Here is a 16202-nt window from a genome sequence, read left to right as displayed (position 1 = left end):
CCTTCAAATGCCATCTAAGTTTTAGGATGGGTTTTTCTTATTTCTGAAAAAAAACCAAAATTTGGAATTTTGATAAGGATTGCATTGAATCTGCAAATCACTTTGGGTAGTATTGATATCTTAACAATTTTAAGTCTTTTCATCCACGAACACAAGATATCTTCTCACTTATTTACATCTTTAATTCTTTAATATTTCATAGTTTTCATTGTACAAGTCTTTCATCTCTTTGGTTAGGCTAATTCGTAAGTATTTCGTTCTTTATGATGCTATTGTGAATGGAAATATTTAAAAAAATGTTTAAGATTATTCATTGCTGCTGTATAGAAGAACTGTAACTGATTTTTGTGTGTTGACTTTACATTCTGCTACTTTACTGAATTTATTAGTCCTAACAGCTTTTGGGAGCAAACATTTAGCTTTCCATATATAAGATCATATAATTTTAGAACAGAGAGTTTTACTTCTTTTTTTCCACTTTGGATGCCTTTTTTCTCTTTTTCTTGCCTAACTGCTCCAGCTAGAATTTTCAGTACTATGTTGAAAAGAAGTGGCAAAAGCAGGCATCTTGTCTTGTTTCTGATCTTAGAAGAGAGGCCTTCAGTCTTTCACCATTGAGTATGATGTTTGCTGTGAATTTTTAATCTATGGCTTTTATTATGCTAAGGAAGTTTCTTTCTATTTCTATTTTGTTAGATTAAAATTTTTTATTTGAATAGCTTTTGGGGTACAAGTGGTTTTTGGTTACATAGATTGACTATATAGTAGTAAATTCTGACATTTTAGTGCACCTATTTCCTAATTAATGTATGTTGTACCCAATATGCAGTTTTGTATCCCATATCCCCTCTCCTGCTCTCTCCCAACTGAGTCTCCAAACTCCATTTTATGGCTATATTCCATAGCATATATATACTATATTTTCTGTATCCACTCATTGGTCAGTGGGCACTTATGTTGGTTTCATATCTTTGCAATTGTGAATTGTGCTGCAATAAGCATACATGTACATGTGTCTTTTTCATATCATGACTCCTTTTCCTTTGGGCAGATATTCAGTAGTGGGATTGCTGGATCGAATGGTAGATCTACTTCTAGTTGTTTAAGGAATCTCCATACTATTTTTCATAGAGGTTTTACTAATTTACCCTCCCACCAGCAAAGTAGAAGCATTCTCCTTTCATCACATCTACACCAACATCTTTCATTTTTTTGACTCTGATAATGGCCATTCTTATTGGAGTAAGGTGGTATCTCATTGTGGTTTTAATTGCATTTCCCTAACAATTAGTGACATTGAGCATTTTTTCATGTTTGTTGGTCATTTGTATATTTTCTTTTGAGAAGTGTGTATTTATATTCTTTGCCCACTTTTTGATGGGGTTACTTGTGTTTTTCTTCGTTTGTTTGAGTTCCTTGTAGATACCAGATATTAGTCCTATGTCAGATACATAGTTTAAAAATATTTTCTCCACTCTGGATTGTCTGTTTACTCTGCTGATTGTTTCTTTTGCTGTGCAGAAGCTTTTTAGTTTAATCAGGTTTCATTTATTTATTTATTTATTTTTAATTTGCTTTTAGGGTTATAGTCATGAATACTTTGCCTAGGCCAATGTCCAGAAGAGTTTTTACAAGGTTACCTTCTAGAATTTTTATGCTTTCAGTCCTAGATTTAAGTCTTTGATCCATCTTGAGTTTATTTTTGTATAAGGTGAGAGACAGGGATCCATTTCCATTTTTCTACATGTGGATATCTAGTTTTCCCAGCACTATTTATTAAATAGTGTGTCCTTTCCCAATTTATGTTTTTGTATGCTTTGCTGAACATCAGCTGGTTATAAGCATTTGACTTTATTTCTGGGTTCTCTATTCTGTTCCCTTAGTCTATCTGCCTCCTTTTGTGAGTACCATGTTGTTTTGGTAACTAAAGCCTTGTAGTATAACTTAAAGTCCAGTAATGTGATGTCTCTTGATTTGTTTTTTTGTTTAGGATTGCTTTAGTTATTTGGGGGCTTTTTGGTCCCATATGAATTTTAAGATTGTTTTTGCTAAATTCTGTGAAAAATGATGTTGGAATTTTGATGGGAATTGCATTGAATCTGTAGATTGCTTTGGGTAGTATGATCATTTTCATGATATTGATTCTTCCAGTCCATTAGCATGAAATGTGTTTTCATTTGTTTAGTCATCTATGATTTCTTTCAGCAGTGTTTTGTAGTTCTCCTTGTAGAGATTTTTTTACCTCCTTGGTTAAGTATTTTCCCAGTTATTCAATTTATTTATTTATTTATTTTTTATTGCATTTTAGGTTTTGGGGTACATGTGAAGAACATGCAAGATTGTTACATAGGTACACACGTGGCAGTGTGATTTGCTGTCTTTCTCCCCTTCACCTATATCTGGCATTTCTCCCCATGCTATCCCTCCCCAAATCCCCAACCCCACTGTCCCTCCCCTATTTCCCCTCAACAGACCCCAGTGTGCAGTGCTCCCCTCCCTGTGTCCATGTGTTCTCATTGTTCAACACCCGCCTATGAGTGAGAACATACTGTGTTTGATTTTGTGTTCTTGTGTCAGTTTGCTGAGAATGATGGTTTCCAGGTTCATCCATGTCCCTACAAAGGACGCAAACTCACTGTTTTTGATGGCTGCATAATATTCCATGGTGTATATGTGCCACATTTTCCCTGTCCAGTCTATCATCGATGGGCATTTGGGTTGGTTCCAGGTCTTTGCTATTGTAAACTGTGCTGCAATGAACATTCGTGTGCATGTGTCCTTATAGTAGAATGATTTATAATCCTTTGGATATATGCCCAGTAATGGGATTGCTGGGTCAAATGGAATTTCTATTTCTAGGTCCTTAAGGAATCGCCACAGTGTCTTCCACAATGGTTGAACTAATTTACACTCCCACCAACAATGTAAAAGTGTTCCTATTTCTCCACATCCTCTCCAGCATCTGTTGTCTCCAGATTTTTTAATGATCGCCATTCTAACTGGCGTGAGATGGTATCTCAATGTAGTTTTGATTTGCATTTCTCTAATGACTAGTGATGATGAGCATTTTTTCTTTATCTGGTATTTCAGAGATTCTCTTGTTTTGCATCCATTGCTGAAAGGCAAGTGTAATCTTTCTTTTTTCTTCTTTTTTTTTTTTTTAATAGAGCTTGTCTTATTACCAGAATTACTTTTCTAGTTCCTTCTCATTTGGGTAGACTGTTTCTTCTAATTATTCTTAAATTTATTTTTGATTTGACTTTTTAAAAAAATTTCTCTTTTTCCTCTTAAGGATATGACTTTAATGTTGACAGTTCGTTGTAGTCTAATTCGACTCTTGGTGCCTTTAGGTGTGAAGACTGTATGAGTTCCTTGATGATAGAGAGTGTTTGTATGATGGCTCCCAAGCTGTCCTGTCTTCCAAATCACTTATCCTCTCCCAACGTTCTCTCACCTGGCCACACATTGGTCTGCTTCCTGATCCTTAAATTGGCCATGTACATGCTCACCTTCAGGCTTTCCACTGACCAATTCATCTGCTGAAAAACCACTTACCCCAGATATCTACATGACTCTCTCACCTTTCAACTCAGTTTCAGGCCTTTCCTGCCATCTTATTTAAAATTGTACACATTTTTAGCACTTCCTAGCAGCTTTTGTAGCATTATTTTTCTCTCTTCCACTTACCACCTTTTAGTATACTAAATAACGTTTAAATTATGTTCTTCTTCCCCAATGAGAAGTTAAGTTCTATGAGAAAAGGAATTTGTTTTTGATGTTTTTTTAAATTGCTGTATCCCCAGTTCCTAGGATGATTTTGGGCTCCTAGTAAGCTATTAGTAATTATTTGTTAAGCATTGAATAAATTCAGATCTCCAATCCATGTGAGAGTCAGTTAGTTAAGAGCCAATTGTTAAGAGATGTTATTTTTTTTCTATTGATCACCACCAAGGCTGAGACAAATCATTTTATTGATGTCTCTTACTTTGGAGCGCTATTTTTACTGAAAGCGTTTCCTTTTTTGATCCTTTATCTGAACATGTTTCCCAAGCATGCTCCCTTTTCCCACTCTGATTTTAAGATTGCCCAACAATTAAGTATTTTTATCTATTATGTCTCAGTTCATGAAAAACAAATGGTGAATAGACACTGTGCAGGCAACGGCAGTGTCTGACACAACTATGCTGCTGTTACAAAAAAGATCCCCCACTATATACTGTGAAAGTTGCCAAAGCAAGTTGCAGAAGAAAATGTATATGAGCTTGTTATTGTTAAAAAACAAAACAAACAAAAAACTGAACTTCTGTAAATACGTGTATTTGTATGTGCATGGAGATATTTTGTGAAGGCTATATGCTAAACTAGAATACAACCAATAATATAGTAACAATGATATTACTATACAATTAATAAATAGGAATTGCATCTAATAATAATAAAACATTTACAAGATATCCACTATCATACTAGGCACTGTTGCAAGTGTTTTGTAAACATTAACTAATTTAATCTTCAAAATCACTTTATAAGGCTTTACTAACATTGTCCTTAACTTACAGATGAGAAAATTGATACAGGAGGAGTTAAGTAACTTGTCCGAGGTAATAGATCTAATAAATGGCAGTGGTGGAATTTAAACCTAGGCAGTCTGGCTCCCAAGGCTATGCACTTAAACCCCTACCATATCTACCTCTATCTATCTATATCTATGTATCTATAGCTATAGCTATTTCTATATCTATATATAATTTAGATATCCACAAGTATATATTATTTTATAATTTAAAAAGAAAAAAAGAAATCACCTCTCCTTAAATCCACCCCAAAATGGCGGTAGCAGTAGCAAAAGCAAGAAGAAAGCAAAAAGACGATAGGACAAATTCCAAGCAAAACCTGCTATCAGTGAAGATCGCCTCCAGTCCTCCCCGGACGCCCCTTTGCCTTTGGGTGCTGTTGCACTTCTCTAAGAGATCAAGGTTCTCCCCATGCATATACCAAGTCAAGGCATTCTAAACCCAAGCTTTGTTCTGACCTTCCTCTGAAAGCAGCATTCCTATTTTTTTCCTCTTCCTCTCTCAATGGAACTAGCTCTCCACTCGCTTTAGAGTCACGCATTTTTCTTGACAAGTTGGTAACTACAAAATAATGGGATGATTGTTTTCTCTAGATGGTGGAAAAGTTTGAGACCATAGAGAAAATAACCCTATTGTTCCCATTGCTACAGAAATACTTAACATTTGTATTGTTTTAAAGATATCAAGGAGCTTCCACATGAGGCTGCTCATTTAATTCAGTCTTCATGATCACACTGTGATGGTTTTCATGCACAGTTCACAGGTAGGGAAACCAAGGCTCTGTGAGGATAACTATTAGTTATTAGTCTACTGAGTTCTCACAGCTGAGTGGCAAAGCTGATTCAAGTCAGATTATCTTTTTCCCAAACTGCAACAACCTCTTTTTATATAAACTTCCCTGGCCAGGAATCTCCACATATATTAACAATGAATTTTGTGGCTAGAATGGTAAAAATTCATCATCACCACTGGAAAAATAAAGATTGAGGGTGAAAGAAATAGAGAGTGAAGTCAATTACATGGTACTGCTTTAATATATACCTGCATATTTGTCGTAACAATCTGAATATCCTTTAACCTCAGTTTCACTTTGGCTTTGATATTGTATCTTAGTATATGCAAACTATTGGAAAACATCTATTCCTAAATCTATTTCTTCTTCTTTCCTAAAGACTTAGCCCCTCTGTTGCTTTATCCAGAAATAAAAAACAGGCTATAGCTGAGTGCTGATTTGGGTGATATGTGTTGATAATATTGTTGTGTTACAAATACTTTTAATATAAAAATTAAGTATAACTAAAAGATAAAAATCTTTAAAGGAAGAGAAAGATCTTATAAAAACAAAGTGTGTCCACAATGCATTGCAGAGAGTTTGTTGGTTTAAGAAATGCAAACATAGAAAGTGTTTAGAAACCTGATCATAAAATGATGCAAGTGAAGTTTTTGTTCCTACAATAAACTTGAGTCAAAGAAGCAAACAAAGATATCTTATAAGGTTGCTCAACCGTAAATTCCCTGAGAGATTTTTATAACTGGAGGAGAAGTTGAGTATTTTCACTGATAACTTTATTTCAACCATCTTGACCCTACAAATTTGTTCTCAACAAGTTGTTGAGCAGTATTGGAAAATGTAAACAGTTTTTTAATTGACAAAATCTGATGTGGTACATTTTAAAGTGCTTCAGTTGAAACATCTGAAGCAGGTTAAGTTAGCATAGTGATTGAGTCCTGGAATTTAGAATTAAAAGGAACTTGCATACATGTTTTAGGGATATTCCTTGTCAATGATCAGGAAAGACTTTCTTATTCTTGTTAGGATCTCAAATAATTGATAGATTGATTTTATAAGGAATAAAAGGTTCAGAACTGGAAAAACAAATGTCAGTCAGAGCAGTTTTTCAACAGCATTGTTTTAATTTTCGAGGAAACGTTAAGTGATAATTGGGCAGTGTCCATACTGGTTTGTCATTTCTCTACTTGTGAGATTTCCTCCTGTGCTCTATTTCACATACCCAAGGAGTAAAGGACTTCCCTCATTCCTCTCTGTCCTCAGTCTCCCACTCCCTACTCAGTCATTTCACTATGTATACACACATCAAAATATTATGTTATACATCTTGAATATATGCATTTTAAAAAGAAAGGGTCACAATGGTGGTTTACACAGCCTTCTGATTGAAGCTCCCCTCATAAAGTGTCCTGTCTGCCTCTTTCATATCCAAAATAATTCATTGTAATGACACCTGAATGTAACTTGCTCTTTCAAATTTGGGGCACTTCTACTTTCCAATAAAAATATTACAAATTAGGCTGGTAAAGTGGCTTACATTTATAATCCCAGTGGTTTGGGAAGCTGAAGTGGGAGAATTGCTTGAGCCCAGGAGTTTAAGGCTACAGTGAGCTACAATTGTACCACTGCATTCCAGCCTGTGTGACAGAGTGAGAACATGTTTCTGAAAAAAAAATTAGCATGCACCCCCAAATTCTCATAATATAGATCAAGATTTGGGGGCTACAGGACATCTCTTGCACTCATTCTCCTTGAATAGATTCTCTGTTCTTATATAGCTCATGTGGATTATTTCTTAAGCACTAAATAGCCCAAATCTCATAAAACCATGTGCTTTTAGATGCTATTTGTCAAAACTTCCTGCGTTCCTAATGAAGGAAGAATTGATAGGAAGCAAATGACTCAGAAACATACTCACCTACAGGTGTGGATTGTCCAAAGATCAATCTAGTATAGCTTCCAAACTGATGTTGGAATTACTCTCCACAGATGTTTGAATATTGATCCTCTGCCTGAATCCTGAAGTTAGTGGGCCAGAGAGAGAGAGAGAGCTCATTAGTTTTTAAAGTGTCTGTTCACATTCTTGGGGCAGTCTCTTGACATCAAACCATTAACTCTTCTATTACATTGTTTCTCCAGTTGTCTTAGCTTTGTTCCTGGAGTCAGCCAAGAAAACACTCTTTACTGCCACGTGCATACATTGTGAGCTGTATTTATCTTTTACTGTATAGTCTCTTTATAGGCCTTTTGTAGAGTTCTACATTCTCAGGGAGCAGTCAACATTGAAGATGTCTCACATACCAGTTACTAGAATCATATTAACTTTAAATGAAATATAATCACTTTTGCAGCTGCAGAGACTAAGATGAAAATTAAGCTTTGAGCTTGAAGCAAATCCATTTACAAACACTCTTACATACATGAACTCACACACTGCCCTGATGTTTGTCACCACTCTGATTTCATGGTCTGTGGTCTGGTTTGTGGCTTCCAGAATTTTACATTGCTGTGGCAAGCTCGTGCCTGAAGATATTTAGCTTTCTTACTTGAACACTTGATATAAACTTCTGCTGTGTGTGAGACTTCCCATTTATCTCAGTATCTCCCCAGTACTGCGACTTTTTAAATTAAAACTTTGTTTGACAGTTCAAGAATTTTGAAATAACAAGATATGCATAGTATAAGAGATGAACCGTGAAAAATTTCAGTTGAAATTTATTTAATCCACCACTGCTTCACTCCTCATGGACTCTGATAGTGAACTGAAAAACTCCAGTCATGCATTTGTTTTCCGTTTCATTGGGATTTGAATATTACCCACTGAGAATGAGGGGTAATTATTTTTAATAACAGTGACAAACAAAATTAGAGGCCTTTCATTTACTGATTAAAATTCTTCCCTTGATTTAAAAGCAATGTGAACAGAAGTTCTGAACTACTTTTTTATACATTCTACCTCCAGGCTGAATACTGACTTTATAGCCTAAGCTACTAGCAATGGGATATTTTAAAGAAGCCACAGTTGAGTATTATTTAACTCACTGTTAGAAGCGGTTCGCGCCCACTTTTCCTCTTGCTCATAGTTTTGTAGGAGAATGTACATGTATTACTTCCTAAGAACACATCACGAAGATACCTTCAGCCTTTTTCCTTGTTAACAAAATCCTGTGAAGGCATTGTTTGTGATGAAGGAAAAAGAAACCTCAGCAGAATGCCTCACCTGTCTATGTTTTCTTTTAACAGAAAAGATGACTCCACAGGGTGAGTGTTCCGTAGCTGAGACCTCGACCCCAGAGGAAGAGCATCAAATGAGGAGGATGATGGCAAAGCGGGAAAAGATCATCAAAGAGCTGATACAGACGGAAAAGGATTATCTCAATGATCTGGAGCTGTGTGTTAGGGAAGTGGTTCAGCCTCTGAGGAATAAAAAGGTAAATGCATATTAGAGGTTTTTATTTTTTTGATTTGTTTTTCTCCCGTATCCTAAATAGGATCACTAGCACCATGAAATTGAAGCACTGTGATATATCAGAGGGGTGATGTGTCTTTCTGCCAAAAACAGCACTGTTCTTAACTCTGGGATTACCGTTTAGTACAAAACATAGTCCTGCTCTTCTGGAGTTCACTTTCTAGAGAAGGAACAGAAAAGGAGGGGTCAGACAGTACACAATAAATAAATAAGCAAATAAAGTTAAGATATGTTATATGGTGTGATGTATAGCTGAGAAAACTAATGCAGGGAAAAGAAATGAAATACAGGGACAAGGCCGGGCACGGTGGCTCACACCTATAATCCCATCACTTTGGGAGGCCCTGGTGGGTGGAGGACCTGAGGTCAGGGGTTCGAGACTAGCCTGGCCAACATGGTGGAACCCTGTCTCTACTAAAAATACAAAGTTAGCCGGGCGTGGTGGCACATGCCTGTAATCCCAGCTACTTGAGAGGCTGAGGCAGAAGAATTGCTTGAACCTGGGAGGTGGAGGTTGCAGTGAGCGGAGTTCACACCATTGCACTCCAGCCTGGGTGACAGAGCAAGACTCTATCTCAAAAAAAAAAAAAAAAAAAAGAAAAGAGAAAGAAATATCAGAACAAAGAGGTGGTCATTCTATTTCAAATACCGTGGCAGATTAAGATTAAGACTGTTCTGATGGAGGACATTGAGCAGAGAACTGAAGGGGGTAACAGATGGTCTAGGCAAAGTGGAATACAAGGGCAAAGACTCCAAAGAGTGATAATCTCATCATTAGGGTTGTAAATACACAATTCAAACAATAAAGAAAAACATAAGCTAGAAACTAAAAAGGATCAGAAATTCCATGGTCAAAAAAAATTACCATTAACACGATCAGACATTCCCCTTCAGATACCTATTTGAGTGCTTACATGTACATATACAAGCACATATATTTTTACATAAATGTGATCAAAACTACAAATAATACCTTGTAACATACTTGTTTCATCCAGAAATCTGTTACATGTGTCTTTCCATGAGTATTAACATTTTGAAGTATCTTTCCACTGTTATTACAGCTGAGATGTTTGGTTGTTGGTTTGCTTATATCCTTAGAATAAATTCCTAGAAACTGAATTGCTAGGTCAAAGTGTATGCATATTTAAGATTTTGAATAAAACAGACAATTGCCAAACAGAAAGTCAAGATTATTTTAATATTCATTCCTATTAATAATGATTCAGAGGACATTTTTTCTGCATCCTCCGTAATGCTGAGCATTGTTGATTTTATAAATGTTCTTCTGATTCCTTCTGATAATATCTTCTCATATATGCATCAGCCTTTCTGTTACTCACATCCATGTTTTATTCTCTTTCAAAAAATGATGGTTTAATATTTTTCTTATTACTTTAAACGAACTTTCTATATATTAGGGATATTCTTTTTCCATCCCACATATTGCAAATAATTTTTCTGGTAAGTCTTTTGCTTTCTAACCTTGTTTATGATGTGTTTATTTTGTTTTTGCCACGTTTAAGTAGTCAAATATATCCAACTTTATTAAGACTAGTATCTTAATATGTTCTCCATGATTATAAAAGCATTGCTAGCCTATTGTACCTCCAACTACTTACAACATTCAGGAGCAGATTTTCTATTTCTTTTTTTTTGAGACAGAGTCTCACTCCATCACCAGGCGCCAGGCTGGAGTGCAGTGGCGCGATCTCGGCTCACTGCAACGCAACCTCTGCCTCCCGGGTTCAAGCAATTCTCCTGACTCAGCCTCCCAAGTAGCTGGGACTACAGGCGTGCACCACCACTCCCAGCTAATTTTTTTGTATTCTTAGTAGAGACGGGGGTTTCACCATGTTGGCCAGGATGGTCTCGATCTCTTGACCTCGTGATCCGCCCACCTTGGCCTCCCTAAGTGCTGGGATTACAGGCATAAGCCACCGCACCCTGTCAATTTTCAATTTCTTAATACAGTACTCTTCTCAGAAATATTTTTTTAAAAACCATTTGGCCTACAAATTAGGGAAATCCAGTATAGGTTAAGGGATTTTGATACAAAAATTGTTTTTTAATCTAAGACAACGTATAAAGAAGAGTAGCAAAGCAGATGTGGAAGCCTTTTCCTGACAGGAAGTCATCTTCAGTTTGACTGCCTCATGACTTTTTACTAAGCAGTTACTATATGTCAGGCACTGCTCCAAGCACTTCATTAGCATTCTCATTTAATCCTCCACGGTTCCCATGCCAGAATTACCAGGTACTTTCTGAAAACCTGGAAATTTCTTATTTATTGTGTAAGAGTAGAAGTAATTTGATGGTCATAATACAAATTTGCTCTTTAGTGTCATTGCTAAGTATATAAATGTTTTCTGGTGTGTTTTCTTTCATTTTATTAATATATAAACTAGACGTATTTGATATAACTGCTCTTCTGGCAGATATCAATGGTTGCTAACATGTTCACTTACATATGTACTAAAATATTGATTTTAAATGTACATGGCATCAGACTCTGTCACTATCTACCTTTCCTTACGGTGCAGTCTTACCTGTCAACACTTATTCTTTGAGATATTTGGAACCTAGCCCACTGTGTGTATGTATTCTCTCTCTCTCTCTCTCTCTCTCTCTCTCTCTCTCTCTCTCTCTCCCCCCCCCCCCCCGTCTCTCCCTCTCTTCCCTAATTCTGATATCTTTTTTAGGTGATTTCAATGTTCATGCAAATAACCCATGCAACATTTGGGCTTCTTAGTTCTTTTATTTTTTCATATCCAATGATTTTTCCTCAATCCCATTCAGCCACTCACGCCAGCTTCACAAACTAGAACCTATCATTACCAACAACTTCATCCCCTCAAAATCAGAATTTCAAGCATACTATGCTTTGATGCCCAAGTGTACTCCCACTGGTACCATCTCTGACAACCTTCTGATGGTACCCAGACTTCCAAGCTGTGGACCTTACCACCATTTCACTGTTCATAGGGCCCAAAGATGCTTTCATTTCTATGGGTCCTTCATTATAATCGCTCCTTGCGTATGACCTCAATTCTTTTTTCTCTCTTTCTTTCCATTTACTCCTCCACAACAACTTACTTGAGTGAAATTCAATTTTTCATCTACTTCACACCTTTACCTGTGCAGCTGAGTTAATCTCTTATAAAATGCATGATCACTTTCTACTGGGGCCCACAGTAATGTTTCTTAGGAGATTCTCTCACATCCTTTTCTTCACCTGTCAAACATCCCTTTTTCTTCTCTCAGCTTATGCCCTATTCCATCATTTCATAGAGAAACTAAAGACAATAAGAAGTGCCCACTCTCGACACCAAATTTACCAACTTACTGCATCTCTACCTATGTGAGTTGGCTTCTTCCTCTTACCAGAAGCAATGGTTCCTGCTTCTAATGCAGGACGACCTCTGTACTGGTGTAGTGGATTCCATCACCTCACACTTAAGGGTTTTACTCCTGCCTGTGTTCTTTCTCTCTCCTGAATAATTAGCTTACTCTCCTTATTGAATCATTCATAGCACCATTATCTACTATCTTACAAACCAAAAACAAACACAAACAAACAAACAAAAAATCTTTTTCCTTCATCCTAAAGGAGTTATCTATAATCACTGTCTTTCTCTTTTTAAATTAAATACAAAATATTTACTAGGTATAAAAGCATTTGTCACTAAAACATGTTTCATAATAAGCACAATTTATCAAAAATCTGTCCCTGTGGTTGGCTAATAATCAATATAAAAAACACTAAAACCACGACCAGGTGCAGTGGCTCACACCTGTAATCTCAGCACTTTGGAACGAACAGCATAACTGGGAGGATTGCTTGAGGTCAAGAGTTTGAGACCAGCCTGGGCAGCATCAGGAGACCTCATCCCTATTTAAAAAAAAATAGCCAAGTGTGGTGGCTTGCTTCTGTAGTCCAAGTTACTCAGGAGGCTGAGGTGGGAGGATCACTTGAGCCCAGGAAGTTGAGGCTGCAATGAGCCATGATCACGCCAATGTACTGCAGCCTGGGAGACAGAGCGAGACGCTCTCTCCAGAAGAAACAAACAAACAAACAGACAAAACATCATATGCGAGAAAAGTCTTCCTATCAATTCTTAGTTCACATTTTACCACATGGAATAAGCTTGTTCAGTATTTTTCATACTGAATTTAAATAATCTGCTACATTGGTGAGTCAAACTAACCCCACTAAAATGAATGTCATTGCTGAGCTGTATTCTCGTACATGTTCTCCAATTTTTGTTTGTGTTTTTACTTTTTGTTATTTTTCTTTATTGTTTTTAGCTTCCTATGAAACTCTTGTAAGCAGTTCTCAGAATTGGTGTCTTAAACCATGACAAATAAACTTTTCCATTATGGCGACATTTATGGTGGTTTATTTGGCACGTTTAGCGTTTGCCGTCAATGCTGTGAGTTACAATTCCCACAATTCTAGCGCACATTTTCTAGATTGTTTTACTTGTGTTACTTATAGCTTGTTGATTTTTCACACTTAGTACCTTGTTGTTTAGGTATTCTTCAATGCTATCTGCTCTCTGCCTTCCTCACTGTGGACTTTAATTTCATTCTAATAGTCAGTTCTCTTCACTAAGGTAGTAGCAATTCTCTTAAGGTTCTCAGAATTCTCATATCAGGTCTGCCTTTTTCCCACTTCGCAAAGCTTTTAACCTTTGATGAAGTAAATAAGTGTTGTACTCATATGACTCTATAAGCATGTATATGAGTGCTGAGGTAGTTAGTTGACACCACCAGTTCGTTCAGTTTACCATCTTTTCAATGCTCGTTAGCTCTTTCCTGTCCTCACTTCCCTTCTGGACATTTAACTACCACCTGTCATCATTGTCAAAATCTGTAGATTAACACATACAGTTTTCAGATAACTATGGCAACAATCTGCAAACCATGCTTAGCTAAACCTGGGGCAACATCAGTAAATATTTTACAAGTACAGCTTAAGCTAGGAGAGAATTTGGGTATCATCGGATTCATTATCCTTTCTCTATACAAAATCAAACTCAGACCACTCTCAGTAAAAACAGAACAAAACAAGTTATTTTATGTAAGTGAAAAGTGGATGAAGGAAGTTGAAAACTGAGGAAAGTACCTGGCTTACCTGAGTGAACTTGTATGAATGAATCAGTGTACAAATGAATGATTAGATCCAGTCCTTGACTGATGACTGTTCTGTGGCAATCAGGCTGTACACTTTAATCTTAACTTCAAGACTTTTCCATGTCAGACCTTCACCGAACTGACAATCGGATCAAACGCAGAAGTTACATCTTCTTTAATAGCAGCATTGTGAGAGGTTTTGCAAAGAAGGCAAATGTTATTCATAATGGTTAGTGTTGAAACATTTAGTGGGAAAACAGGTTCTAGTTATGTATTATCCAAACAGGGCAGTGAGGGAGACTCTATATTTCTGGCTGTAAGTCAAAATAAATCAAACTCGAGTAGACTAATCTAACCATGGAAAGGACAAAAAGTGATTGAAATGAATAGCTGGAGGAATTTCAATACTGTACTTATTTTTATTTTTAAAAAATTATTTTCAGTTGCTAAAATCAACATAGTACAAATCCACCAAAGATTTGAAGGGCGCTATAGAATCCTCAGCTACTTGGTTTACTCCTCTCGAGGCAAACTCCATTACCAGCATCTTTTTACCCTTCTAAAGATGTTTTAATTGTATGTGTTTGAATGCACACTTCGTAGATATTTTATTTCTATAACAAGGAAGTTGTATTTATTTTGAATTTGCTCATATTTAGTTTAATCATGTGCCTTATGCTTGAAATTTTGTGTTTTCTAAAAAAATGGCTTAAAAAATATATAAATTTGGATTGGCAAAAGTTCAATTGGAATTTTCTGTTAAAATTTTGATATATTGTAGGCAATAGTATATAAATAATTTTCACTGGAAAAAAATATATAGAAGAAAATAATCACCAGTAGTCTTACCCCTTAGAAATAAGCACAATAATTGGCCTATTGTTTATACAAACATACTGAAATATTTTCTGGAATTGGACTTATACCATACACAGTTGTCCCTTGGCCTCCATGAGGCATCGGCTCCAGGACCCCCCCAAGGACACCAAAATACATGGATGCTCAAGTGTCTGATACAAAATGCAATGGTTACGTTTGCATATAACCTACACATATCCTCCTGTATACTTTAAATCATCTCTAGATTATTTATGATATTTAGTACAATGTAAATGCCATGTAAATAGTTGTTATACTATATTGTTTAGGGAATAATGACAAGAAAGAGAGTTCACTCAATGCAGATGCATTTTTTAAATATTTGGGTTTTTTTTTTTTTTTTTTTTGAGACAGGGTTTTGCTCTGTCACTGAGGCTGGAGTGCAGTGGTATGATCTTGGCTCACTGAAACCTGTCTTTCAGGCTTAAGCAATTCCCTGCTTCAGTCTCCCAAGTAGCTGGGATTACAGGCATCCGCCACCAAGCCTGGCTAATTTTTGTATTTTTAGTAGAGTTGGGGTTTCACCACCTTGACCAGGCTGGTCTTGAATTCCTAGCCTCATGGTCCACCTGTCTTGGCCTCTCAAAGTGCTGGGATTACAGGTATGAGCCACTGCACCCGGCCTTTTCTAATATGCTTGATCCGCAGATGACTGATTCCATAGACATGGAACCCAAGGATTCGGAGGGCTGACTGTATACGGAACTTTTCCCCCTGAAGACTACAATATATTTACACATTTTGTTTTCAGCCATAAATAATAAATACTAATTTAAAGAGAAAATTTTAAAAACTTTATTAAAATAAAGGACCATAAATTTGATGAGAACAATGTTCATGGTCTCTCTGAATTCAGAATCCTTGACTTTAAAATGGTGCCCACTACTAGTGTTATCAGTCATGCCTAGGTTAGCAGTGGGCTGTTTCAATGTCAGGATGGTGGAGACTATATCAACCAATTGTTCTGTGTGACATCCTACAAAATCTCTCCTTCAGGGTCCAAAGTGGGTGAGGAAAGCCCTGGGAAAGGAGAACACAAAAGAGGGGGATTTCAGGAGGGAAAATTCCTAACCTGTTTCTTCTTCAAAGGAGCAAGGGAGGTAGGAAAGGCACTCCAGGGCACAGGGCATTCAGCTTCCTGTTTGCGCCCCTCACCCAAAACAAGCTGCTGTAGCGTCAACCATCATAACAACCCCGACAGAGAAGGCTGCGTGCGAGGAGGGCTCACCAACTCCCAGAGAGCGCAGTATAGCTCCAAGTATCCCTGAAAGGAGGAGGGGGATATAAATGTACTATAATAATAAAAATACTGTTCAAATACCATAATACAATGAAAATTTGTATATAACAAAGA

The 16202-nt window shown here is 36.7% G+C and overlaps 2 protein-coding genes across 4 annotated transcripts in view; one reads left to right on the top strand and one right to left on the bottom strand.

Annotated features, from left to right (window-relative positions):
* Positions 1-16202, top strand: part of ARHGEF38 (Rho guanine nucleotide exchange factor 38) — a 131118-nt gene that overhangs the window by 26147 nt on the left and 88769 nt on the right. Inside the window, exon 2 of the mRNA XM_021676388.2 lies at positions 8608-8795. Within this exon, the coding sequence (XP_021532063.1) occupies positions 8608-8795 (188 nt within the window). The remainder of the gene's footprint in view (positions 1-8607; positions 8796-16202) is intronic.
* LOC110569431 (uncharacterized) overlaps positions 1-16202 on the bottom strand; it is a 140734-nt gene that overhangs the window by 45857 nt on the left and 78675 nt on the right. For all 3 annotated transcript variants that reach the window (XM_064384038.1, XM_064384039.1, XM_064384040.1), the window contains 4 exons: positions 15921-16112; positions 13971-14142; positions 8585-8780; positions 7283-7383 (listed from right to left, as the gene is read on the bottom strand). The gene's annotated coding sequence lies outside the window, so the exon portion shown is untranslated. Of the gene's footprint in view, positions 1-7282; positions 7384-8584; positions 8781-13970; positions 14143-15920; positions 16113-16202 lie in introns of those variants that run through there.

Source organism: Aotus nancymaae, unplaced genomic scaffold (assembly GCF_030222135.1).
Source record: "Aotus nancymaae isolate 86718 unplaced genomic scaffold, 86718_ANA_hifiasm-v0.15.2.pri h1tg000033l, whole genome shotgun sequence".
NCBI classification, from domain to species: Eukaryota; Metazoa; Chordata; class Mammalia; order Primates; family Aotidae; genus Aotus; species Aotus nancymaae.
Note: the sequence above shows the minus strand (reverse complement) of the source record. Positions and strands in the feature narration are given on the sequence as shown.